General features: G+C 50.3%; 2 protein-coding genes and 1 non-coding gene across 3 annotated transcripts in view; all 3 read left to right on the top strand.

The window, feature by feature from the left end:
• Nucleotides 1–3,159: 3,159 nt before the first annotated feature.
• On the top strand, nucleotides 3,160–21,117 carry LOC149360077 (uncharacterized). Its single transcript, XM_089567776.1, has 6 exons — nucleotides 3,160–3,694; nucleotides 4,002–4,162; nucleotides 7,806–7,911; nucleotides 10,123–10,475; nucleotides 11,307–11,607; nucleotides 21,056–21,117. The coding sequence occupies exons 1-6, from the start codon at nucleotides 3,160–3,162 to the stop codon at nucleotides 21,115–21,117; spliced, it is 1,518 nt and encodes a 505-aa protein (XP_089423902.1).
• Nucleotides 14,212–14,285, top strand: TRNAT-GGU (transfer RNA threonine (anticodon GGU)). The gene has a single exon. It is a non-coding gene; the product is annotated as a tRNA-Thr (tRNA).
• A 1,365-nt stretch (nucleotides 21,118–22,482) lies between the features above and the next one.
• The window catches only part of LOC149360076 (uncharacterized), a 39,821-nt gene continuing 34,985 nt past the window's right edge, over nucleotides 22,483–27,318 (top strand). Inside the window, exon 1 of the mRNA XM_089572163.1 lies at nucleotides 22,483–24,401. Within this exon, the coding sequence (XP_089428289.1) occupies nucleotides 22,736–24,401 (1,666 nt within the window). The 5' untranslated portion in view covers nucleotides 22,483–22,735. The remainder of the gene's footprint in view (nucleotides 24,402–27,318) is intronic.

Here is a 27,318-nt window from a genome sequence, read left to right as displayed (position 1 = left end):
CCGCGGACAGTGCGTACGAATCGCGCACGCCGGCTATTGTCGGGGTTAAGTTTAATGGCTTTTCGACAGCGGCGTCCAACAGTATGAAAGAGACCTTCATGGACACTTAAGGGGGAAGCTTGCGTGGGAGGCAGCTGAGTGCAATTACGAATGATCGTGCGGCCGGATGGTGGGTAACCAGTTGTGCTTACTCTGCCTCTGGCCAGAGGGCTCAGATGCCACCCTATAGTGTTTGGAGCCACAGCTGATGGAAGTTGTGCTTGTGTGTATTTTATTATTTTGTCAGTGTTTCTACTGTTTGTGGAAAAGCGCAAAAGCGCGATCGGCTTCTTCAAAGGCATGCGGTCCTCGCGGAGCAAACAAGCTCGTGGGTACCGGCGTGTCATTGGTCTGTTGAGTTGCAGAGAAAACGCTCTGATTGGTTGTAAGAAGCTCATCTCTCGTTGGTCACTAAGTTGGTCCCCATAATGCTGGGGAAACTTATTTAAGGAGACGTTTTGGCCCCAAATAGGGAGACTTGGGCAGGGACTCTTGGTGGAGAGTCGGAGTTGCGAGAGACGGACAGGGTGTAGCTTTGAGCTAGCCACGTTCCGAAGGACGAGGAGCCGCTACGCGTAGCGCGAGTTAAGCCGGTCAGGCAGGACAGGGTTTCGTAGGGGCGAGCTCTGGCCTGGCGCTCCCGATCGTCCTGAATGCTAGCGACCACCCTGGTCGATTTGTATAATTGTAAATAGTTGTAAATAAACCCAGATGTACATTTCTTCAAAGTTCGTCTACGTCTCATCCCCCTCCTGCAACGTGTCGCGCCCAAACGGACCCCCATCTCCACCACCACCGAACAGGAGGACCTGAACTCGAGAATAACTACCCCCACCCTCCAGCTCTTGCAAATGCGGACCAAACAGGTGGCTGGTTGCATCAGGCCTGTGGGAGCACGCAACCATACTTTGTCCTAACTCAAGACACTCAATATGATAATTCATCAGCCGCATCACATATCACCTTCCGTACCATATACTCACTCAGGGCCAAACACAACAGGCGGACATCACACTTCATATGGCCTTCACCTCTGCCCTACCCCTTCCACGTTCAGTCAGCTCGGCTCGTTTTCTGGACACCGGTACTTGCAGTACTCTGACGGAATAGGGAACCAACGCACCAGCCAATTTGTCTGCCTGAGCCGTACGGTCACGGGACAGCGCCCACAGCGATTGTTCACCCATTCCCTTGCCACCAAGTCCTCTTTCACTCTGCCGCGCATGTAGGGTCTCATACATCAGAAGGCCCTCCCTTGCAACATATGCGCTACCTTCCATCAGGGAAGGTGGCAGGCTCGAGCGACCTATTTCACCGAGAGGTACAGAAAGCCCTCCGGCATCCTCTCTGTCGCCGCGGCGTAGCGCACTAACCTGGGACTCTTTACTGCAGTCGCAGCATACGAAGAGGGCACAGTGGGGCTGCCGCCGCTACCTGACCTCATTCCCCGTCAGAGGGTGTTGGAGCGCATTCGCGCTTGCGCTGGCTCTCTCCACCATTGACAAGGAAATCACCCATATCTGCACAGATTCTCAGGCCGCATACCGCCACTACTTACAGTGCGCAGCGTCACCAGCCACCCATCACATTCTCATCACAGCCTCGACCACATGCCCCTCTTACGTGGATCTTTTTTTAAAAACAAAGCTTTTTTTTACACACGAATACAGACGTTGAACTTGGTGCATCTCACTTTTCGTTTTACGACGCATTGAGTCGTCCAGCTTGCAGTATTCTGGAATATGATAGAAATTGTCGCCACGGGTGTCAATGTTGGGCAGTTGTATAGGCCTTGTTCCGTTGGTTGCGGGCCCGCTATTTGCTTTTTCAGACCTGGAGTTCTTTGTTGGAATCCCCAATTAACTCTTCTGCGATGTCTTACTTTAACTGCAGGAGGGGAAGCACTTCTTTGGAACGTCCGTGACATGGTTGTCACGTGGCTACTCAATCCAGCCATAGTGAACTGCAACGACAGGAAAGCGTGTGAAAAATCAGATCGTCAAATTTCTTGTTTTTCTTTTGATCTTTTGGTAGGATACGTACCTGTAAGCCAAGTCCACACTGCCCATGCATCTTTTGTAGAGTGAGGCGATAACACTCAAGAGAACTTAAAATTTCATTCTCCGCCTCGGATCATTTCCCTCTCGTGTGTCCATTAGATCACACTCAACCGCACTCACCAGGAAAGGAACTACCCTTGCTGTCCTTCCACTTTACGAGGCAGACTTCTCAGTCCTTACTCATCGGGCAAGCATCGTCACCCCGGTTCATCCAATTGTCATTTGGCAGGTTCGCGACTCCCCCAAGCATGCGGTTTGCGTTCATTGTGCCTTCCAGAAGCATTTGCTTTTCGGTGCTTTGTTCTTTCTTCGACGCTTTGGGTGTATGATGAAGACTTCGGATTCCTAGGGGGAAGACGCGAGTCCCGCGGCGTGTGCCTCACCTACTACTACATCTGCCGCTTTTTGTAGCGCTTCTTGTATCGTGCCAATACTCCCTTTGGTGGTCCAAAGGGTGATATCGACCACGTAAAAAGAGTATTCTAGGTCTGGGATTTTGGCGAGTTCATGTGCCATTTTAATGACGGTTATATTGAATAAAAACAGTGAAAGGACCGATCCTTGCGGAATTCTTTCTCTTCTAAACTAAAGGTATCGGATTTGATTTTGCCAATTAAGTTTTTAGCCGTTCTCTAGGAGAGACAACCCGTAATGCAGTTAAATGTTCTTTCACCTACATTGAAGGGTGAAAAGGATTCTAGGATTTCTTTGTATTTGACGTTATCAAATGCTTTGAATAAATCTAAAGCTAGGATTGCCTGGTGCTCCTTTCTTGCTACTGAGATAGGACTTCGTTTCCTAGTCTGACCATCGTATCCTGTGTTGACAAATATGGTCTAAAGACGACCATAGTGTTCGGATATAAATTCTCTTTGTGCAATGTGCGACTGGAGTCTCTCGTCTGACGTGCTCTATCAGTTGTCCTGTGCAAGAAGTAAGCGAAATAGGTCTGACGTTTTCGAGATACAAGGAAGAAAAGAAGTATACTCCTGATTCGAAAGCCCGGGCGAGGAAAGAGAAGAAAGTTCCGCACACCACGCGCAGAAGAAGAAAAAATGCAATGGCGGGCGGTAAAGATGCAAATCTCTCCGGAGAAAAGCTCCAGAAAAGAGAGGGGAAGACCGCCTCATCGCCAGACCACACCAAGAAGAAAAAGTCACCCCGCAAGTCTTGGCTGGCTGTGGGCTCCCGAAGAATGAAGGAAAGGCACCGTAGCCGAGGTGGTGACGCTGTGGGAGCTCCCAGAGACGACCAGTCACCCGCCGGCGCTTCGCCCACCGCGAACCAATCAAACAACGTTCCGCATGCGGCTTATGACCAGGATAAGAAGCAAAGCCCGGCAATCCCGAACGCCGCAGATACCGAAGCACCCAGAGACGACCACCGCGGTACAGCCCTCTCGCCAACATCGAGCACGAAGACCTCTTCGCCGATCTCCGGCATGGAAACAATTCAACTGCAGGGTAGCCAGGACCACGGTTCCAGGGAAACTGCCAAAGACAACCAACCAACACGCAGCGCTGCGCAGAACTCCGACGAGAAGCACTCGCCAGGGGCTCAGCTGTGTTGCACGCATCTCGTCAGCCTCCCGCAAGGTGAGAGCGCTGTGCGAAGTCTTTTTGTTAGATGGTATTTATCCACTCGGAATGTCTCATAAACGCATTCAGACAGAATAATATTTTTTTTCACTTAAGAAGGCAGAATGAAAACGTCCCAGTGTGACCTTATGCCAGTAAAGGTTGCCGCTAATTACGATGACCCACCAAAGGTCATAGGATTAGGGCCAAACTTCAGTCTTCAGACGCTACCTTGTTGCTGTGAATCGAATCGCCCGCACCCAAAGTACTATAGTGTATTTTTTTTTACAATGTGGTCGCACGCTATCAATTTTCAATTCTGCAGGAGGAGAGAAAACTTTTGAGACCATCGAGCCTCCAGTGCGTGAGGAAAGCCATGGAAGCCGCATGAAGAAGTGGCGAAGTCCGACTCCTCCGCATCGGAGCTACAAGCTAACGCCTCCACTTGCGAAAAAGACCGCGCGGGAGGCACTGAGCGTAAGCAAGGTACTAGAGCTCGAAGTCACGCAGTGCGATAAGTGTGTCTGAAGTTCGTCTCCAGAATATTATTACTTTTGCTACAGATACATCTGTTCTAAGATAAATTGTGCGAAATTTACCTGAACTGCCATGGAAACTTTGGTGTTTCAATTCAATACAATTCATTTACTTTCAACTCGAGGTTGAAAGCCCCCGGGCAAAAAAGCTGTTCTACGACAGCTTGAAAAGTGCCTGGGGGCCCTTACACGGCAGCAGTGGTTAAGACTAAATTGGTGTGAGTACACTTCTTCAAAAAATCAGTAAATAAAAAATAGAGCACAATAATTAACAAGACAATCGTTATTCATGAAAATTTCAGGCTATCGGCGTTCTGTCTCAATTGACCTTGAACATTAGAAGACATTGCGGAATTCACATATGTCAATCGGACTATAATGCCATGTTAGCATGATTATTGTACACAGGTTGTTTAATGGGTTACAAAATATTGTCGCAGTTGTTTTATGCTGTAGGTCCCGAAATATACATCCCTCTTTTCATAATAATTGAGAAGAAATGGAAGCAGGCACTGTAGGGACTGACAAAGATAATTGGTGCGCCGGTGTGGTACAAACCATTTGTCACAACTCCGAGTACGACCTTCGCTTTTTTGTTCACTTAACTTTGCGGTACTCTTTAAAAACATTTGAAGGGCATTATTTGCAAAAAAGAAAGTATGCAGTAAGCGAAATTCTAAATAATGTTTTGCTTTTATTATTTTATACTTCAGATACAATTCTTCTGTCGGCTCTTGGCTCCTGAATTTTGGCTCTTGGATATTGAGGAGAGACATCCACACAACGGATATCTGTAAAAGTCAAGTAGTGATTTGGTCACTGTCGTCGCTTACGTCTGTTGCTACTGGGAATTTGACCGATGATTCGAAAGAACCCACTTGAAGAGTTTTCTCTGACATTAGGGCTCCGTGATTTTTCGACATCTGTATGAACTTAGGTGGTGACCAATCACAAACTCCAGCCTTCGGCTTTCGTCTGGCATTGTTTGCATAAACGTTTTCCTGTTCGTGGCCAGCCCATATTTGCTGTCATTTTTCTCGTCATTGAAGGCGCTAGTTAGGGGCGCCGAGCTGAGGTGCAGCTGTCTTATAGTTTCGGAATCACTGTCGAGAAACTTCTGGCTTGGTACAGTACGATTGTTCTGGTGCAGTGATAAATAATCACGACTGAATCTACAGCCATTCCTTTTTTTACAAACTTTCGAGAAGTGGCCGTGACACGCGAGCTTTTCATCGGGATAAAACTAGATGCTATCTTTCCACACATTTTAGATCCATACGAATGAAATACGAGCTCATTCAGAAATTTTGTCTTACGTCTCCGGTATGACGTCTACTTCTCTCTCGATTTCAGAATCAGATGAAAATGTGCAGAGCAAAGAATTTGTTGAAAAACGAGCATTCTTAAACTGTTGGCCATGATTTGTACGCCGATAGATAGGCTTTGAGGTGCCAGAAAATGTTTTAAAGACGGCAGTTTGCTATGCCTGATGTTCCGTTCACGAGTTATGTATAGGAGCAAGGTTTCAAGAAAAAATGGTTGAGGCTTAGCTTAGGTTAAGCCTAGTCAGATGCGAAGGATATTGTCGCCGAGTTGCATATCGAGCACGCCGCTTGGCTAGACGTTCTTCACGCTCTTCATCAGTCTCTGTAGCACGCCGCAACTTTTGCTTCTCATTCCAACGAGCAGCCCTGTCTCCAGGAGGCATCTCTATCCCGTGTACGCCTAGCAGAGGCAGGCGCACCCCCTTGTATACCGCCGCTCCAGCATCACGTGTTCACTACAGCGCACCTAGCGGCAGAAGCAGGAAACACATTGGTCGCGCCGCCTCGCGCGACGGCGCGAGCTGGGGCCCCGTTTCTCCTATGTCGTTACGTCACGCATCACGTGGTCCTCCTTGGTCGCGACGCCTCGCGCGACGGCGCGAGCTGGGCCCCCGTTTCTCATCTGCTGTGACGTCACGCACCACGTGGTCATCCTTGGTCACGACGCCTCGCGCGACGGCGCGAGTTGGGCCCCCGTTTTTCATCTGCTGTGACGTCACGCATCACGTGGTATGACATGGAGGTCACGAAAGGTCAATGGTAACGACACCGCCGCGCTCGAGGAGCTGGGTTGGGCTATTTTAGTAAGCTTCGCATAAAAAATCTGTGCTTCCCCCGTAACCGAGAGTAGGGTAAGCATGAAATGCAGAACGATGCCGAAGCGTACGCGGACATGACGAAACGCAGGCCTGGCAAGAATGTATATGCAGCGCGTTCGAAACTGTCTAAAGTGCGTAGAGGCGAAAGCGTTTTCCGCACCACTTTGCCTATGTGAAACTGGTGACGTCACCACTGGATTACGTCACACATAATTGATGACGAAGTAATGACAAATTACTAATTGGTGACTAATTTCTGATTAATGACAAAATACTAATTAACTGCTAATTAATGACGCTTCAGCTTCGCCTTTAGGAGTGGAACGCGACAGCGTGTTGTAGCGCTGCCAGGCAGTCCACGGAACGCCACCACCCGTTCGGCGTGATGCCCATCGAACGCGACGCTTTTTGAGGAAAGGAAATGGCGCAGTAATTCTCTATCATCTCGGTGGACACCCGAACCGCACCGTACAGGAAGGGAGGAACGCCACTACCCGTTCGGCGCGAAGCTACCGGCGCTTGTATGCCGGTCCTGTAGGAGGGCTTAGAGTGTCTCGTTAAATCTCGTTAAAAAGCCGCCGCAGGTTCGATCCCGGCCGCGGCGGCTAGAATTTCTCTGGGGGAGAAATTCTAGAGGCCCGTGTACTGTGCGATGTCAGTGCACGTTAAAGAACCCCAGGTGGTCGAAATTTCCGGAGCCCTCCACTACGGCGTCTCTCATATAGCCTTAGTCGCTTTGGGACGTTAAGCCCCATAAACCGTAAACCAAACCTTAAATTAGAGGGAACCGAGCTGGAAGAGGTGAAAAACTTCTGGGGGCACTTTGTTGACCTAAAGTGCAGTGAGGCGAAAGCTTTAAGCGCTGTGTTCCTGCTTGTGTCACTGATGTGTGGTTAAGATGTTAAGCTTCGCCTGTAAGAGTGGAACACGACAGCGTCTTGCAACGCTGCCAGGGAGTCCACAGAACGCCATCGCGCGTTCGGCTTTACGCCTTGCTCGTCGGTAAATTGGTTTTTGAGGAATGGGAATGTATCTGTCTCGCATACCTCGGTGGACACCTGAACCTCGCCGTAACAGGAAGGGTATATAGGTCGTGTGGCGCGATGAGAAACTTTCTCTCTCAACAGAGCTCTTCCGAAGCAGCTTCAGCCAAACATTTAACATCTACTGAGGTACAATGCTAGAGCAAACATTGATCAATTTGTTCAGATTCTAGACATTTTGACAGTGTTTTAATATTTTGATGAACAGAGAACATGAACTTTCAAACATGAACTTTCAGCATTGCATTTCGAGGCAAAATTCAAGCGCCAAATTGTACAAGTTCCCAAAAGAGTTTATTTAGTGAGATTTTCTTCCGACTTGTGCTGTGGATTAGCTTTTTCTGCGATAAAAAAAGCAGAAAAATGAAAATATTACTCCGGCCTCACAAGGTTACTTCTCAATGCAGAGTCCAATATCAGCGATTGTACGTGTGGCTGAAAGGTCGGAACCCTGGGGGGCAACAAGTGAGCTGAAAAACGAACTTTCTGACAGGAGAAAGTCATCGGTCAGCTGTAAGTTGCACAACTGCTACGTGCAGTGCGTATCGGATAAAAAATTAATTCCTGGAGTGCTCCGAGTGACCTCATCATTTTTCTCTACCGCTGTGAAGAAGGTTTCTTATTACAGCCTCCGTCTCAATATCCGCAATGAAGAAATATGGTGGAGATTTCCATTCATAATTGTTATTCAAATTTATCATTCGAGGGCTGAAAAAATGTACTCGTAATCATGCAATGCGGTGCGGTAGATATTAAGGTGAAAGCCTTCCTTGGCTGATGAGCGTCGTGGACGGAAGTTGTAGACAGAGGCTGCCTGCAAAAGTGTTCGCTCGAACTGTCTGTCATCAGAAAAGGAAAGAAAATAAAAATTTTGGTATAGGTGGGAATCGAATCAGTGCCGCCGGCATGCGAGACGGGACACTGTCACCGCGCCACGACACTTCGACGTATGAAACTGAATATAGGCGCGTCTAGTGAATGCACCGTTCTTAAAACGTAACTTGGAGATATGTACTAAGCCCTACACGAGTAATTATGAGCATGTGGCCTACAGATGTCGCAATCAAGCCAATACCAAATTTCCACCGTTTCCGGTAAATTTCCTCCGTGCTTGGTGTGCAGACGTAGCGCCATCATGCGGCACCCACTAAAATCCCCATCGCAATGTACGGCGCTGGCCCATCAGATGGCGCAGGTAGCGGATCTCGCACAACTTTCGCACGTAAGGATACCTAAGTGCACCTCATATGTTTTTTTAGTTGTATAGGCTGTACATATTGCAATCCGATTGCGATTTTCAATTAGATATCGTCACAGCTTTTCCGTTTCCCAGCTTCTGGTATGTGCAACTCCCGAAGGGTGTATGTGAGTATGTGTGGGTGGTGAGCAAAGATTCGTAGATGCAACATGAATTTGTACCGGTGGCCTCAGGGCGATGCAGTGGATTCAGCCTGCTCGCTTGTTATCCTTAAGAGAAGGCCCAAGGCGTGTTGTTTAAAATCCCCTGCTCGGAGTTCTCGGTGCCTCACGTTGGTGAAACCACGAATTACCCGAAAGAGTAGAGCAGCACAAAGCTGATGTCAGAAATGGACAGGGATCGAAGCGCAGTGGCAGAGTGCTGCGATGCATGTGGCCGCAGGATTGAGAGACGAAACCATTGTGCTGGGGAGCGAGGAGGACACAACTTTAGTCAAGGCATATTCAGCAGACACGGATGAATGTTAACCGCTCGCTCGGAACACTTCCCTCTTCTTGAATCCACGGTTTACGTTTAGTAACCTGGTGGTTGACTAATCGCAAGCTTACAAAACCAAGCTGCAACTCGCCCGCTGTCACACATGAAGAAGGAATCAAGCAGGTTCCGAAATGTCGCGTTAACAAGGCTACCATTCTTTTCTAACATATAATAAATTTGCTTGCCCAACCAGATATACCTCTGTCGAATGTTTTCTGTTCATCCTAGTTTCTTAGGACTACCGTTGTGTAAACATCGTGCACTGTTTGTGAAAACAAAATACTACCAAGTTCATTAGCATATTTATATATTCTTAAATGTTTTTTGCACACTCATCAAATAGGTGTTCCAGACTCGATTCCCTATTCGAAGAATATTTTTTTTCATGCTTTTGCTCGAATCCTATTCGAAAATTTCATTATTCAAGCCCCCCTAATGGCAATTCATAATGCAACCAAAATTTTTTTTCAAGCCTGCAGATATTTTCAGGTATCAGTGAGGAGAGCAAGCGTCTTCAATTTTGGAGTTATGAAATTTCTTTCAAAAGTTATCATTAAGAGTGCTTCCTCCTCAACCAAACAGCCGTGTTCATGGTCATCGCCGTATACAAAGGTATCAGCCGCAGTGGTCAACGCTTCTTTTGGAGATATTCTCGCGGCTGCTAACAACAGTTTTAGCTACTTCTTCCTAACAACCTTCTAGTACAGCCGTCACACAGCGGCTTAAAGGTGTACAGCAAAAAAAGAAAAGATTGCGTAAATCTGAAAGCCTCAGCGGCAATGCAACAAGCAGGCCATGGCAGTACCCTCGCGATGTGCTTTCAGAAAGTAATTCCAAGTCAATGCTATTCTGAGGTTAGTACTGAAATCGAGTGTTGTAATTTAAATATTTTACTCCCTACTAAGAACGCAGCCAATGGCTATATCGCTTGCCGACCGACCTGCCTATTAGATTTACTGTGCTTGACTGGAACACACTTCTCTTTACAGTTGATTCAACAACCACGCTGGAGATCACGCCCAGGGGCTTCGCAAGCGAGAAAAGCGAAAGGTTGCGCAGGATGCCCATCGTGGCATGCGTGGCGGCGACAGTGGTAGCTATCGGCGTTTTTCTGGTGTGGGCCATGTGGCCATATGGAAACACAGACATCAAGTATTGCGATAGTACCGAGTGCAAGCTGGCCGCCGAAAAGCTGCTATTGCTCATGAACACCAACGTCAATCCATGTGAAAACTTCCATGAGCACGTGTGCCGCAGAGTGGAGGACGGGGCATACGGAAACGCTGATATCATAGAAAGCGCTCGAGACGACATGCTCACTTCGCTGCAGCGGCGTCTCTTTGTACGACAGAAAACTGGCAGCCGATATCCTGTCCTGGATCAGTTGGCAGCCGCATTCACATCATGCTACGCATTCGGCACACATCCCCATTCTCTCGCTGATGCAGGCATCATAGACTTCGTCGCGAACCACACCACCATCCTGACGTCAAAGGACACCGCATCCGCCCTACGCCATGTGGAGACGACTGGCTTACCTTTCTCAACAACCTTCTACCCTCCAAACTGAAGCTGCAGAATACATCGACCATACTTGCCACTGAAATAGACGGCGTTAAATTGGTCGTAGACGGATTCCGAAAAAACCTGGCCTTGGGTCTCAGTTACATCTTAATCCAGATCGCAATGGAGATAGGCCGTTTCTACCGAATTCCCCTCGGCCACTTGACAAATACGTGCCTCATGTTGGCGGAAGAGATTCTTCATCCGGTTTGGGCGACCGTGTTCAATAATCTGACGACCCCGTCGACGTCGGACCCATCAAGAGCAGACGCGGGTTTTTTAAATGTGCGCAAAGTATTCGCAAAGCACATACTCAAGATGGGCATGGACGAAGACGACGAGAATTTGGTAGTCTCGTATATAAAGGGCGTTGTCCTCCGCGCCCACAACACCAGAATGAGCACGTCACCCAACGCATCTGTCTGGCACCCCAGCGTGATGTCCAACTCCTCGGCAGCCCTGCCCAAGTTGCACGCAGAACTGAAGACGCGCGAAGCGCTACGGCGCCTCGCGGATCCACCGTCGGCGGAGGAGGCCATCTTCGGTCGCCATCAGCTCTCAAATGACGTCACGTACTCGCGAGTGCTTAACACCATTTTCCTGCCGGCAGCACTGCGCCGGCCGCCCTGTGCTCTACTCGAGCAAGGTTCCCATTGAGTTCGACATGGGCGTGGTTGGCATCCTCCTCGGAACGCAAGTGTTCTGCGCCGGGGAGCCGCCCGAGACTAGTTTCGAAGAGTGTTTCCGACACTACGCAGGGTTTTTCTCACACTGCATGGTGCACTCCAAGCTCATGAGTAAGGTAGCCGACTTCAACAAGCTCCCAAAAAGCCGAGCTCTGCATATCCTAATGTGGACGTACTCCCTGCTTATCGCACACCGTGCGGTCAGGGAAGACTACGAAGAGGAAAGTGAGGCGAGTAATTTTCGCGATGTCTGGCAGAGCGCTCAGCAAGTTCTCTTCAGAAGATTCTGTCTCCTCACTTGCGGCGGAAGTTGGCGCAATAACAGCGATGAATCTATACTCGACTGCATTGTGCCCATCGCCAACTCACCAGAGTTTTTACGCATTTGGATGCGCATCGCATAAAGGCCGTGCAGACACCATTTGTGTGAACTCCGCGTAAACTGCAGACGATCTTCTCCACTAGAAAAAATGTGGATGTTTACTCTCGTCGTGACTGTTGGTCTGAAGCCCTTCTTTGTTTTCTCTCAAATATTCCTGCCTATTTTTAGCGCACTCCTTGGGGATTGTTAACAGACTACGCTATAGACTGAGTGTGATCTCTTAAGGACGGCCGTTCTTTCCTTCTGTTAGTATCACACAGTGTTACTATAAACGTTGTTAGTTTTTGTAACGGCCTATTGGTTATAAATTTAGATTAAGTTAGAAAACTATGCGGTAATATCATTGGTACCTGTACGCTCGGCGATCATATTGAATTTCTGGAGCCTTTAAAATTGGCTAGCCTGCCTTAAACTTCTTGGCCACTGTTGTCGCGCAAACTATACCAGATGTACGATAATTCCACAAATGAGGAATTACGGTGTTGCTTACGTAGCCACTCATGAGGAATATTTGGAATACCGTCAAGGAAATAATGCTAGTTTGCTATAGGACATTCCTTGCCGTACCGAGACGTAATAGGACTTGATTTTATGGCTTTAGAAGGTAAGCTAACTGTTTTTTTCGAATGAGAAACACGCCCAGCTCAACAGTTTTGAGTTTCACTTTTCCGCCAATGAGAGGCATTTATTGTACGTTCTTGAGAACCTCTCTACTGAAGACGGACTTTGCAAAAGCAATCGGCTAACAAGAAGAATTATTCTAAATATCTCGGGATTTCTTTCATTAGTTAGATCTTTCTGATCATTATTATCAACGAAATGATCTGTACTGCATATGTTCAATAAATCATTTTACCAAATTCATCATAGTGAAAGAAATACAGAAACGTAGCTATGCAACCGCTAGCACATGTTGACAAGTACCTGGGGCAAGGGGAAGGGCAAGTTGAAACATTAAGCAGTGCAGCTCTCGTACAACACCGGATGTCTTCCCAAGCCAGGCAAGAAACTGCAGATATAAAACCTCAGCCCTATCTCGCACGCCTGGGAAAACTTTATGATGTTAAACAAGGGGATTTTTAAGGTGCACCTACATCGCACAGCACACGGGCGCCTTTTGCGTTCCGCCTCCACCGAAACGCGGCCGCCGTGGTCGGGTTCGAGCCCGGGTACTCCGGATCAGTAGCCGAGTGTAACCACTGAGCCACTTGCTTTCTTCGACACTCCGAGGTTGCCGCTAAACGGGACCCTCAAAACTATCGCGTAAAAACCCTTGCGAATTTCGATGGAGGCAAAATTCGATAGGCCCGTGTGCTGTGCGACGTCAGTGCACGTTAAAGGATCCCTGGGGGGTCGAAACTTCCGCGGCCCTTCACTACGGTGTCCCTCATAGCGAATCGTCAAGCGTTACGAACGCGGAGAGACGATACTGCTGTCTGTCGAATTTCCCGTAGCATAGTGTAAGCAGGACGTAAGCGTTGTCAATTCTGTCTGTAAACTGCGCTAAACCACTTTGACCCTGCCTTCTGCGGTGAGTGCCAGCACTGTAGGGAGAGGGCCTGGGACCTCTACCACATGGTGTGGGCGTGCCCCTCCAACCCTGCTTTCGCTCCCAACCCAAACCCTTCCCGGGAGGACTTGGAGGCGACCCTACTCGCCTGTTCCGACCTGAAAGCCCAAAAGGCGATGGTCGAACGAGCAATGGATGCAGCGGAAGCCACCACCTAGTGTTTGTGAGGGGCAGGGCACTAAGCCTGACCCCAGAGCAACCTCCATGTAACTCCCTCTTTTCCGAGGAAATAAACGTTTTTACCACCACCACACAAGCACATACTTTCAAAGGTTGCGCGAGGTTCAGGGTGCGTACGCATTTGTTACATAAGCTAACTGCTTGTGAAGAAGGTACGGACAACACAGGAAGCTCTCGTTAGCTGGGCCTTGGCGGTCACCCTTGTTTGGGGTCATACTGAGGCCCTGCCGCCCACGGTCGATAAGTTCTTGGCAATAAATGTTGTTTCTGTCTCTCATCGTCACAGATGAGTGCGTGTCCCTCCCGACGACGACAAAGGTAGCTCGACGCATGTTCGTGAGGATTTCACGTGATCGCGAACGCTGTAACGCAAGGCGTGCCAATAGTAGCTCTCGATGAAAAAGCAAAGCAAGAGCTTGCCATTAAAAAAAAGATATTCGTTATGTAACGAATATGCACACTAAACAAGAGATTTAAACATGAAAGGAAAAAGCCCTGTGACAGACATTCGCTCAAATAGAAGGCGGCATGAATGGTTTGGTTTCGTTTTTGTTTTGTACAGTTTGAGAATCCCCCAAGGTGGAGTAGATTTGTAATAAGGGAGTAATTACTCATTACTACCCTAAAATATTTGGTCAACACTGTTCCCACTTCGAGTTATTGATCAATTCGATCTCGCCCTACCATCAGCTTGCCGTCCCGGTTAGCTCAATTGGTAGAGCGACTGCTCTGGTGAAGCGGTGGTCCCGGGTTCGAACCCCGGACCAGGACGAATTTTTCTTTAACTACGAAGCTTCTGTGAAAGCTGTATAGCTTTCCTTTGTGGCCGTATGGCTGCGCTCGGGTGGACGTCAATGAGTAATTACTCCCTTATTACAAATCTACTCCACCTTGGGGGATTCCCCTAAAATATTTGGTCAACACTGTTCCCACTTCGAGTTATTGATCAATTCGATCTCGCCCTACCATCAGCTTGCCGTCCCGGTTAGCTCAATTGGTAGAGCGACTGCTCCGGTGAAGCGGTGGTCCCGGGTTCGAACCCCGGACCAGGACGAATTTTTCTTTAACTACGAAGCTTCTGTGAAAGCTGTATAGCTTTCCTTTGTGGCCGTATGGCTGCGCTCGGGTGGACGTCAATGAGTAATTACTCCCTTATTACAAATCTACTCCACCTTGGGGGATTCCCCTAAAATATTTGGTCAACACTGTTCCCACTTCGAGTTATTGATCAATTCGATCTCGCCCTACCATCAGCTTGCCGTCCCGGTTAGCTCAATTGGTAGAGCGACTGCTCCGGTGAAGCGGTGGTCCCGGGTTCGAACCCCGGACCAGGACGAATTTTTCTTTAACTACGAAGCTTCTGTGAAAGCTGTATAGCTTTCCTTTGTGGCCGTATGGCTGCGCTCGGGTGGACGTCAATGAGTAATTACTCCCTTATTACAAATCTACTCCACCTTGGGGGATTCCCCTAAAATATTTGGTCAACACTGTTCCCACTTCGAGTTATTGATCAATTCGATCTCGCCCTACCATCAGCTTGCCGTCCCGGTTAGCTCAATTGGTAGAGCGACTGCTCCGGTGAAGCGGTGGTCCCGGGTTCGAACCCCGGACCAGGACGAATTTTTCTTTAACTACGAAGCTTCTGTGAAAGCTGTATAGCTTTCCTTTGTGGCCGTATGGCTGCGCTCGGGTGGACGTCAATGAGTAATTACTCCCTTATTACAAATCTACTCCACCTTGGGGGATTCCCCTAAAATATTTGGTCAACACTGTTCCCACTTCGAGTTATTGATCAATTCGATCTCGCCCTACCATCAGCTTGCCGTCCCGGTTAGCTCAATTGGTAGAGCGACTGCTCCGGTGAAGCGGTGGTCCCGGGTTCGAACCCCGGACCAGGACGAATTTTTCTTTAACTACGAAGCTTCTGTGAAAGCTGTATAGCTTTCCTTTGTGGCCGTATGGCTGCGCTCGGGTGGACGTCAATGAGTAATTACTCCCTTATTACAAATCTACTCCACCTTGGGGGATTCCCCTAAAATATTTGGTGTATAGAATTATAGTTTGGTTTTATAGGGTTGAACGTCCCAAAGCGAGTCAAAAGCGCAATATACAGCGCTACACACAGGTATATGCATGGATATAGACTGAAGAGAAGTTTATTTGGAGCCAGGAGCATAAATGGTACATCCGTCGCTCTACAAAACAGAAAGAACACATTACGGCGACAGATGCCACCCGATGCGCACACACATACACTAACAACCAACTCAAGTGTCCAAAACACAAAGTGTCCAAAGTAAAAGAGTTCAAGAGAGTCCATACGCGCGAGAGAGAGAGAGAAAAACCTTATTTAAAGAGGAGTTCTGGGCACGCCCCAGGGTCCCCGCACGACCCAACTGCACTCAAGTGTTTATATTCCTAAGGTCCATAACACTGGCAGCCCGGCCGGTGGCGATGGTCTGCACGGCCGGGTCCTCCGAGCGCAGCAGGGTCTCCCAGTCCTCCCAGGTCTTGAGGTTCTCTAGGCGCCGCGGGGGAGGGTCCGCCGGGCAGAGGGAAAGGATGTGGAGAGAAGAGGCGAAGGGTTCTAGGCATAGGGCGCATGCCGGAGTGGGAAAGGAGGGATGATAGTGGCCTGGGGTAAGGGGTGAGGGGATAGTGTGTGTCTGTAGTCTGCGCCAGTGTTGCTTGTTTGCTATCTAGGGAGGGGTGCGGCGGGGGGCAGAGCTGGCGTGAGGCTCTGTAGGCTTGCGTCAGCTCGTTGAATGAGTGCATGCGGTCCTTCGTGAATCCCCCCTCCGAGGCCACCTGAGCCCGGTTTAAAGAACCTCGGGCTAAATGGTTCGCGGCCTCGTTTCCGGGATTCCCAGAGTGAGCGGGCACCCATATCAGCTCCACTTGGCGGGCCGGGGCTGCATTGCGCGAGTCCAGTATGACAAAAGCAGGGACATGGACTCGGCCTCGAGCAAAATTTAGAATCGCAGTTTTAGAATCACTTAAAATGTACCGGGCTTCCGTGCGGCTGATAGCAAGTGCAATGGCGGCTTCCTCTGCAGCCTCTGGGGAGGTGTCTGGAGGGAGAGATAGTGTGAGGAGGGCGCATAAAGAGCAGTCCACCACAGCTGCTGTCGCTTCATCACCCGTGCATGGCAGCGTCCACCCATACGGTGTCCGGGTCGGGGCCATACGCTCGATGGAGTGCCTTAGCACGGGCTCTACGGCGCTGGTCATGGTGGGACAGGTGCATATTCCTCGGGAGCGGCCTGATGAGGAGCTCCCGGTGAAGGGGTCGTGGGATGGCGAGGATGGTTGGGTCGTTGGCCGGGATTTTGATTCCGAGGGAGTCCAGGATATACCGACCTGTGGAGGTTTGCGTGAGCCTGATATATTGTGCCTGTCGGTGGGCCTCCACCTGTTCCCCGATCGTGTTGTGGAGGCCCAGGTATAGTAACCTGTTTGTGGGTGTGATGAGGGGAAGATGAAGTGCTACCTTGAATGCCTTGCGAATCAAAGCATCCAAAGCGCCCCGCCGCGGTGGCTGAGTGGTTACGGTGCTCAGCTGCTGGCCCGCAAGATGCGGGTTCGATCCCGGCTGCGGCGGATGAATTTCTTGAAGGCGAAATTCTAGGGTGGTGGTGGTGGTGAAAACATTTATTACGAATGAGCAGGAGGTATGTTTAGATCAGCCCGTAAGGGACCGATCCTTACAAGCACTAGGTGGAGGTCCCTAGTATGGGACCCCAGTTGCGGTTGCCGCCGCCCGGGCGCGCCCGACTAAGGCTTGTTGGGCCTGTAAGTAGTGGCAGCCGAGCAGGGTCGCCTCCCAGTCCTCCCGGGTTGGGTTGGGTTTGGGGGGAATAGCGGGGTTGGAGGGGCAGGCCCACACCATGTGATAAGTGTCAGAAGACACTGCACTACAGTGTGGGCAACTGCCGCTAAAGGAGGGGTCAAAATGTTTTAGCGCTGCCGGGCACAGCAATGTATTGGTGAGAAGGCGGAGAAGGGGCCCGTGTGCTGTGCGATGTCAGTGCACGTTAAAGAACCCGAGGTGGTCGAAATTTCCGGAGCCCTTCACTCCGGCGTCTCGCATAGCCTCAGTCGCTTTGGGCCGTTAAACCCTAATAAACCAAACCAAACCAAAGCATCCAAAGCGTTTATGTCATGTTTGGATAGTTGTAAGTATGGGGTAGTGTACAGCACACGTCTGACGACAAAGGCATGAATGAGACGGCATAGGTCGCGCTCCTTCTTGCCTCTATGACGTCCCAGAACTCTGCGGATGAGGTGCGATATCGCGCCTACAACCTGCTTGAGTTTCTTGAGGGTGGTGGTGTTTTTGCCATCGTTCTGGATGTGCGGGCTAAATACGCGGAGGGAGCCAACCTCAGGTACCGGGTCACCATTCAGTTCAATGGCAATAGGGGAGCGGGGGCAGCGGTGGTTCTTAGGCCGGATGAGGAAGAGTTCGGACTTCTCTGGGGAGCAAGACAGTCCGATGGTCCGTGCGTAATTTTGTGTGAGTGTGGCTGCTTCCTGTAAGGTGTTCTCTATGCCGTCGATGTGGGGAATAGTTGCCAATTTTGAGGGCGAGGGGGATGAGGGTAACGTTAAACAAAAAAGGGGAAAGGACGGACCCTTGAGGGGGGCCTATGCTCTGAAGCGTGTAGGAGGGGGAAGACAGAGGGCCGAAGTGTATCTCAGCCGACCGGTCAGTGAGGAATGCTTGAATGTAGGCGTACGTGCGCACACCCACATTCAATGGGGATAGAGCAGTCATGCTCGTCTGATGTTCAATGCGATCAAAAGCTTTGGAAAATCCAAAGCTAAGACTGCCTTGGTGTGACCTGGAAGAAGCGGGTCGAAAATGTGTTGTGTGAGTTGCAGCATGGCGTGCTGTGCCGATAGATGGGGGCGAAATCCCAGCATGCTATGCGGGTAAGGATTGTAGTCCGCCATGTGACTTGTGAGTCTCGCTAACACAACATGCTCGAGGAGCTTCCCGAGGCATGAGGTTAGCGAAATCGGGCGAAGGTTTTGGATGGTAAGTGGTTTGTTGGGTTTGGGTATGAATATTACCTTCGCGTGGCGCCACGACTGCTTGAGGCTACCCTCCCTCCAGCACTGGTTGAAGTATTTCGTAATCTGGGTGATCGATCGGTCGTCCAGATTACGGAGCATGGAGTTTGTGATTTGGTCTGCACCAGGTGCGGAGTTGGCGCGGAGAATCAGGAGGGCCGCTCTGACTTCCGTCTCCGTGATGTCGGTGTCGAGTGTGGAATTGGCTTTTCCTGTGTAGTGGGGTAAAGGTGTGGGGGCGCCTGGAGTGGTGTACATGGTTTGAAGTGTGTCTACGAGGGTGTCGGGATCGTCAATGTGTTCGTGTGTGAGGCGTTTCACGTGGTGCTGTGTTGCTGATTTGGTGCGTGCGTGGTCAATGAGGTGTCGGAGGAGCTGCCATGCGCGTTTGCTGGACAGGTTTCCGGCGATGCCGTCACATATCTGTCCCCAGTTGGACCGGCAGAGCTCCTCAGAGTGTTGTTGAATTTGTGTCTGTAGCGCGGCCAGCTGCTTTTTAAGCGTTCTGTTGAGTTTTTTGCCTTTCCAGCGTTCGAAGAGGCTGTGATAAGCCTCCCAGAGGTGGGCTATGCGTGTGTCGAGGGTAGGGGTTTCGGTTGTAGTGTCAATGTGTCGCGTGTTGTGGTGAACGTCATGTTTGAGTGACTGCACCCATGCGTCGATGTCTGCGATGGGCGTGTCTGGGAGGGCGGTGCGTGCAGCGCGAAGGGCTTCCGAGTTAATGAGTTTGTGTGTTGTATTTGCGTGACGTGGTGGTTTGTACGGGACACTGATTTGTATAATGTAATTATCACTGCCCAGTGTATGTTGTGTTCTGTTCCATGTAACGCCGCGGATGCATGCGCCACATTAATTAAAGCTAGAAAGCATTTCAGCATTGATACATTGCGTGTGGTCTATTTCAGTATATTCCATTGTCATCTTACATACTGCATCCAGTCATGGGGCTACACTTACTCATCGTACCTCGCGCCGCTTATTACTCTCCAGAAAAGAGCATTAAGGATCATAGCGTCAGCACCTTGGCACTCATCAGATCCACTCTTCAGAGACCTCAACAACATGCGTTTTCATATAATTCGCGATTACAAAACAGCGCTCTTGGTGAGCACTATTATTAAAACGAATATACCGTACAATTCTTCCATCCTGAAGCTTCCTTAAAGTCACACTAGACACGCTGACAACAATAACCTCAATTTACCCACAACACACAATGTATACGGACGTAGAAGCATAGCATTTGTCAGCGCTAAAGTTTGTAATATCATCCCATTCAGCATTAAGTCCATCTCGAACATTGCACCTGCTCTAAAAAAGTGCATGCTATCAGAACAATACACCTCCCCTTATTGTTGAATTGATTATTTGTATTGCATTATATTAGTTGTATCTTTTGTATGTTTCAGCTTTGTTCAACTGCCTAGATTTGTAACATGTTTGTAATGGATCCGAAACTAGCCACTGGCTAAGGATCCAGATGCCTCATTCACCGAGAACTTTGTATATTTTTCTGTGTAATAAACTTGAATTGAATTGAATTGGATGCAGCGGCTCAGCGTCAGGTCCGGACTGGTGTCCATGCTGACACTGTTGCCGATCCGCGTAAGCGTCTGAAACGTGTGCACAGTGAGTTGGAGGTTCTGCAGGAGCAACCAGAGCCTGCGACCTCGATGTGTTGTGGTTGTGTATCCCCAGTCAGTATGCTGACTGTTTAAGTCCCCACCGATGAGTAGGGGATGTTTCCCTGCTAGATGGTGTAGCTTTCGCAGAAGTGATTCTAGCGGGGCCATCGGCAGGGACGGGGTGTGGTACATGTTTCTTATAAATATAGAAGGAAGTGCATGTGTGTGATGGATAAGTTCTGTGATGACGCAGTGCGTCTCAGACGTGATGTGATGGGTTTTGTAGGTGAGGCTGCGGTGGATGAGTGGACGCCCTGGGTGTGTTAGTGGTATCTGAGTGTGTAGATGTGTAGCTGGGGAGGTTTGCCCGTTGTGCAGTCTCCTGCAGAAGAAGTATGTGCGGCGTGGGTTACAGAGGTCGCGCTTGGCCCGGAAGCCGCGGCAGTTCCAAGTTAAAATGGGGAGATAATTAGTGCTCCACCCCGCCATATTGGATAGCGGGTGGATTGAGGAGGGTAGTAAGACGGCCGTCAATTGGTATGTGTTGCTCAGGAAAGGTGGTTTGTGCTTGCGCAGGTAGGATGGAGGGTGTCTGTAGTTGGGCGAAGCGATGGGTAAGGCTATATTCCAAGACCTCCATCATCTTGGTAAACATAGCGTCCATGCGCTCCTCAAGTTTTTCGGTGAGGGTGGCGGCAAGGTGATTGAATCTGGCCTCGAGGCGGGCGTCTAGCTCTTTTAGTTTGTGGTCAAATTTGGGTTCGAGTGCTGCTAATTTAGCGTTGATTTCTTGGGGCACGGGAGGGGGTGTGGCGTCTGTGGTGCGCTGTTTCTTTGCAGGAGGGGTGCTCGAAGTGTCTAGATGTGATGATATCGGGTTAATGACAGGGGGTGCGGGATGAGGGGTCATGGAGGGGGCGGGGGTGCTTAAGAGGGAGGAAAGGCGGCTTACCTCGTCACGCAAGGCCTTGAGTTCCTGGTCTCTGGGATCTGCCTGGGAGGACTGGGGTGGTGGTGGATGAAGGGTGATGTTGCCGGAAACGCGGTCTACCCAGGTGAGACGCGAGGCGTTCTTGCTGCCATTCTGCCGGGTTGCGGAAGGCGACCGGGAAGCCGTCGATCTGCGTCCGTTGGCTGTGCTGGGTTGATTGCAGACGGTAAGCCGTGACGTAGACGGGGGAGAGAGAGCGTTCCTCGGGAACGCTAGTTTGCGCGGTAGGAAGACCGCGCACCAATTCCGCGCACAAACATCACGCACTACACTGACGCGCGACACTCAATATGGCAGGAGCCGCACCGTCACACGGCCCCTGCTTGCGACGATGAAGCGGGTGCTCCACCGGCGCAGGAACTCTTCCGGCAGCGTCACCTTGTCTAAGCACGCCTGCTGGAACAGGCGCGCTCGCACACACTGCAACATCGGGAACATGGCCCGCTGGGGTCGGCCCTGTAAGGAAGCGGCCCCTATCTGGCGCCAAAAAACAAAGGCGCCTATACACACAGTAATAGCCGCACAAGAAATGACAAAAAACAAATGACAACAACAAATGACGCACATAAGAGAAGTTTATTTGGACTCTCGATCAAAAAGGGACATCCGTCCCTCTATAAAAACATAGATGCAGCAACTGATGTCGCCCTATGCGCACACACTGACAGCGAACGTGTGAGTCCAAAAACAAAAAGTGTCTAAGAAAGTTCACACCAAATGACAACAAGTGACCTCTCGTGGATCCAACATCTTCCCCCGGCTACAATGAGCACTGCAGTAATAGACGCGGCCTAGTGCACGAAGGACGCAAATGAAATCTACACGAAATCTACATTGCTTTCTGTAAAGCATTTCCTGTATGTATATTAAACACGCTTTCTTGCGCAAGTTGCGTGCGAGCTTAATACAAACTACACGAAAACAGTATTTTCGCTCATTAGGCGAGGAGATTTCAGCAAAAGAAGGGTGCAATGAAGCGAGGAAGACAGAAAGCGCCGGTGACTGGATCACTCAAGGCGGACAGAAAAAAATGAATGAAAATTGGTTTTTCACGACAGGAAATGGAGCAGTATCTGTCTCACAATCTCGGTGGACACCTGAACCGCGCCGTAAGGGAAGGGAGGAAGGTCGGAGTGGAAGAAGGGATGAAGGGGAGGTGTAGTGGAGTGCTCCGGAATACTTTCGACCACCAACGTGCACTGACATCACACAGCAGACACTAAGCTGAGAGCCGAACGGAGCGGACGCGCTTCACATGGGTGCTGTGAACTTTCGCCTTTATTTCCCACTTACCCATCATAGCGCCCTAAATTCCTACCTCAGGCTTTCGTGAACCCCCAAGGCACCTTTACGAGGACTCCTTTGTCCGTGAGTACGCTGTATTTTGCACAAGCACTTTACGAAGATCTCCGAAGCGGAGTCGCCGCACTAAGCCTAACCCCTCTCGGCGGCCCACGGCGGAGCGGCGTTCCACGTCAACGCCGCCTAGGCGGCGCACGGCGGAGCGGCGTTCCACGTCAACGCTTCATATGGCCGACGCCGCTGCCTTCCCATCCAGCCACAGCGGGTCGTGCTCGCTGTCCACGCCAGCGGAGGGAGTCCACGAACTTGCCGACATGGATACCCAGGACGCCATGCCCGGAATTTCTACCACCGACACAACGGAGGGGGGCCTACCGCACGGGACGCAACGAGACAGGACTGAAGCCTACCCGAAGGCGACGCCATGGTTCAGGATGATCGACGCACGCAAAAAACGATTCAAACCTGTAACGGAGGCAGAAGCACACACACCTGCCGAAAGATCACGACCCGCACGCCCCATCAAATTACCGAGGCTGCCGCATGATGACTACAAGGTGGTAATACGTCTACGTGGAGGGGTGACGCTGCATAACAACTCCGGTAGGTCACTTCTTGCTGCTTTGCAATTCAAGCTCAGCCGCCAATTGACCCACGAGGCCAGAGTCAGGATCAAGCCAGAGCAAAACATCGCTATTCTGAGCACCCCAGATCCGGACCTCACGGAACAGATATGCAACATCCAAGCAATCAATCTAGGAGGAAAGGAATATTCAATGAGCGCTTATGCAGCCTCACCAGATAACTCATGTAAAGGCATCATTACCGGCGCCTTACCGATACCTTCAGAAGAGGAATTACTAAACTGCACGGAAACATATCCCCAACAAATCAACATCATTCAAGCGAGGCCTTTCGGCACCAAGGGGGCATGTCTATATACCTTTGAAGGCAAAGCAGTGCCACGGTTTGTCTACCTCAGCGGCATCGAATACAGGTGCAAACCATTCCGACCAGTGATGCAGGTTTGCGGATGCTGCCTGAAAATAGGGCACCGTGCTGACATTTGTCCCACTCTGCAGGAGAAAAGATGCTACAATTGCGGAGTACGCAATCCTCCACCAGGACATGTCGATTGCAAAAAGTACTGCATCGTCTGCGACACATCGGACCACTCCACCATTGACACGAACTGCCCGGCAAGACAGAAGAACTACACCAAAAGAGGGAAAAAGACAAGCAAAGCTGATGAAGGCGTAATCCGACGTCATCATTATAAAGACATTGCTGCACAGAGTCAAATGCAGAATAACCAAAAGCCTGAGCAGAAGCAAAAGAATGCGCAGAAGAACAAGACTGAACAGGAGCACGAGACAGAGCATCGGCCCAAATTTAACCAAACCCAAGCCGACCGGCCGGGAGAACTTCAAGGATCTAACAACAGCACAACACTTCCCACGAAAGGGAATCTGAAAAACGGTCCAAGCAAGGCACTCGCCATCCATCCAAAGAAAGCTTGGAACAAGAGCAGAGAACAATGGCCACCCCTCCCACCACTGAGGAAGGAAAACCCAGTGGCCACCACGGGTGTCCAGACACCTTTGGAGCAGACCATGGAGACCGAGACCTCAGAACCGTCGGACAACCAAGATAGCAAAGACCACACGGAAAAGCGCAGTGTGGACACCGTGAACGCTGGATATAAAACTTCACAACGCGATTTCGCACAACTTCAACCCCTTCGGGTGCCCAGTGGTACCGAGACAGACGCCACCGAGCCACGGGCCTGTACCTCGAAAGCCAGTGATTGCGCATCCCACATCCAGGAGACCCAGGAGACGCAGTCACTCCGGAACGCTACACCCGAGAAAGAAGCCGGCTCTGCTAAAAGCGGTGAGTTGTCCGTCCAAGCTGCCTCCACTCCCACCTCTTTTCGAAACCCTGACTCCCCTATTACACCTCAAGAGGCGGTTAAACAGTACATACGTTCTGCTGAATTTCGCTCAGAAATCACTACCATAATAAATACTATAGTTGCTGAACAACTCGCAGCGATGCAGCAACAGCTCATACTAGCCCAGGCACAGTTGATACAGTCCATGGCTGACAGGATAGAAGCTACGATTAACACACGCTTGGAAAAACATGAAGCCGGCATCAACAAGCTTTTCGAACTTGTACCGCATCAGGAATTGCCTCGCAAGCAGCGCGCAGTTGAACCCGCTGCCTGTCCTCATCCACTCAATCCAGACCAGCAACATGGCGCAGAACAATAACACGCGAAAACGTCGGCGGCGACACCAGTCCAACACACCAGCAGAAACAATTATATGGCAATGGAACTGTCGCAGCATACGCCGAAAACAAGCACAACTAGCCGCATATATAGCAAACTCCCCTAATCCCCCCCATGTCATCGCTCTGCAAGAGACGGAAACAAATCGCATTCATATCCGCGGTTATCACACGGCAGCCCTTACACCACGTACGGCAATCTTGACACTCGCATCCATGCCGGTACTAGACCGCACACCGACAAACACGCCCGACAGCAAGGGCACTCAATATACCGCGATAGAGCTAAGCTCACCAGGACACACATATGGCCTCACTATTATTAACATATACAGCAATCCTAAAGATAAAGGCAGAGTTATTCCGGGTATCCTGGGCTCCTTCCGTTCCTCAAACCTTCTTGTGGTGGGTGATTTTAATGCACGTCACACGCACTGGCGATACAACTCGGATACCCCCAAAGGTAACCTGATTTCTACCGCAATGGCTGATTACAACCTTAGCCTGATCACAAACCCCACCGTACCCACTCGCATTGGCACAAGCGTCACCCGCGACACCACACCCGATCTCACATGGGCCACACAGAACATAATCGTTAAATCTCACACGGTGCTCCAGGATAGCCTTGGAAGTGACCATTTTCCAGTCTCCACTATTATATCTTATGAATCCAAGATTTTCAACCCTCGTTCGCAGCTTCTCACTGACTGGGATAAATTGCGCTCATATTTGGCAACTGATTCGACAGAACCCCGTACTGTCACTGACTGGACAGACCGTCTGGTGAAGGCCATCCAGGCGAACAGCAAAAGCATTAAAAATACCCCTAAGGCACCGCAGGTTGATCCGCATCTGGCTCATCTATGGGAGGCCCGACAGGGACTTCTCAAGCGCTGGCGTCACCAGCGACACAATCGTAAATTGAGACTCCGCATTGCCGCTCTCACTCGCGAGGCAGAAGAATACGCGAACACGCTAGCCCGCGCAAACTGGGCAACCTTTTGTAACGACCTGAAGGGTACATTAAGCACTAAACGCACGTGGTCCCTCCTACGCGCTCTCTTGGATCCAACAACCACTAAATCTCAGACACAAGTAAACACACAACGTCTAATACAACTAGAGCTCCAAAAGGGCACCGACGTAATTGGCCAACTACGGGACACTTATATACCCACATCTCTTCAGTCGGCAGATCCACCCAATCTACCTCCACCTAACCCAGAACTTGATGCCGACATCACCTTAAACGAAGTCCGCCGAGCACTCTTTAGTATTCGCCGCTCTACGGCGCCGGGGCCGGATGGCATAACGTACAAGGCACTACTCAATCTGGACGATGTCTCCCTCCAGGAACTCACGGAGCTCTTTAATAACCACTGGCAAGCTGGGACGCTCCCATCAGCCTGGACCCATGCCAGCATGCGATTTATACCCAAACCGGGCAAAGCCCTCACTCTTCAAAATTTGCGCCCCATCTCCTTAACGAGCTGGGTCGGCAAGCTCTTCGAGCACGTCATTCTCAATCGCCTGCAACCATTCCTAGAAACAACAGGCTTTCTCTCAAACGTTCAATTCGGCTTCCGCCCAAACATCTCGGCGCAAGACGTACTTCTCGCGCTTAAAGAGTCCCTCTTTTGCACTAAGCGTCGTACAGCCTCTACGCGAGCCATACTGGCCCTGGATATCCATAAGGCTTTCGACACAATAAGCCATGACCATATCCTCACGACATTAGCCACCACGGGGTGTGGCACCCGCATATGGCAATATATTCGGGCCTTCCTTCAGGGGCGCACGGCAGACCTCCACCTTGGGGATATTGCCTCCCAGCCTTTCCCCCTGCCTAACCGGGGAACCCCACAAGGGGCGGTTCTATCACCTTTACTCTTTAACATTGCCCTAGCGCCACTGGCAAAGGCCCTTGCTGCTGTCCCAGGGCTCCACACAGCCATATACGCAGATGATATAACCCTCTGGACAACGGGAGGATCCCTTGGAACAGCCCAGGATATCCTGCAATCTGCCATAGACATCACCACCACTCATTTAGCAAACACAGGCCTCCGTTGCTCTCCAAATAAATCGGAACTCCTGCAGCTGAAACCCCTCCCCAGTGACCCCCCGATTGAACTGCACATGTACGGGAATCCAGTGCCCATTGTGCCTCAGGTGAAGATTCTCGGCCTTCTAATTAACAACACACTCGATGCAACCGCCACCCTTCAGCTCTTGCAGAGACAGACCAAACAGGTCGCTGCACTTATCAGGCGGGTGGCAGCACGCAATCATGGGCTGTCTGAACGCGAGACCCTCAATATGACAAATGCACTAATCATTAGCCGCATTACATATCACCTTCCATACCACATACTCACTCAGCGGCAAAGACAACAGGCAGACATCCTAATACGCACGGCTGTCACCTCTGCCTTACGTCTTCCACGGACGGTTAGCACGAAACGTCTCCTGGCCACTGGTACCCACAATACAGTGATGGAATTAATAGAGG

The sequence above is a fragment of the Amblyomma mixtum genome, chromosome 2 (genome assembly GCF_055824585.1).
Source record: "Amblyomma mixtum isolate Tamu chromosome 2, ASM5582458v1, whole genome shotgun sequence".
In the NCBI taxonomy this organism is placed as follows: Eukaryota; Metazoa; Arthropoda; class Arachnida; order Ixodida; family Ixodidae; genus Amblyomma; species Amblyomma mixtum.
The sequence above is the reverse complement of the archived record's forward strand: the minus strand, read 5'-3'. Positions and strand labels throughout refer to the sequence as shown.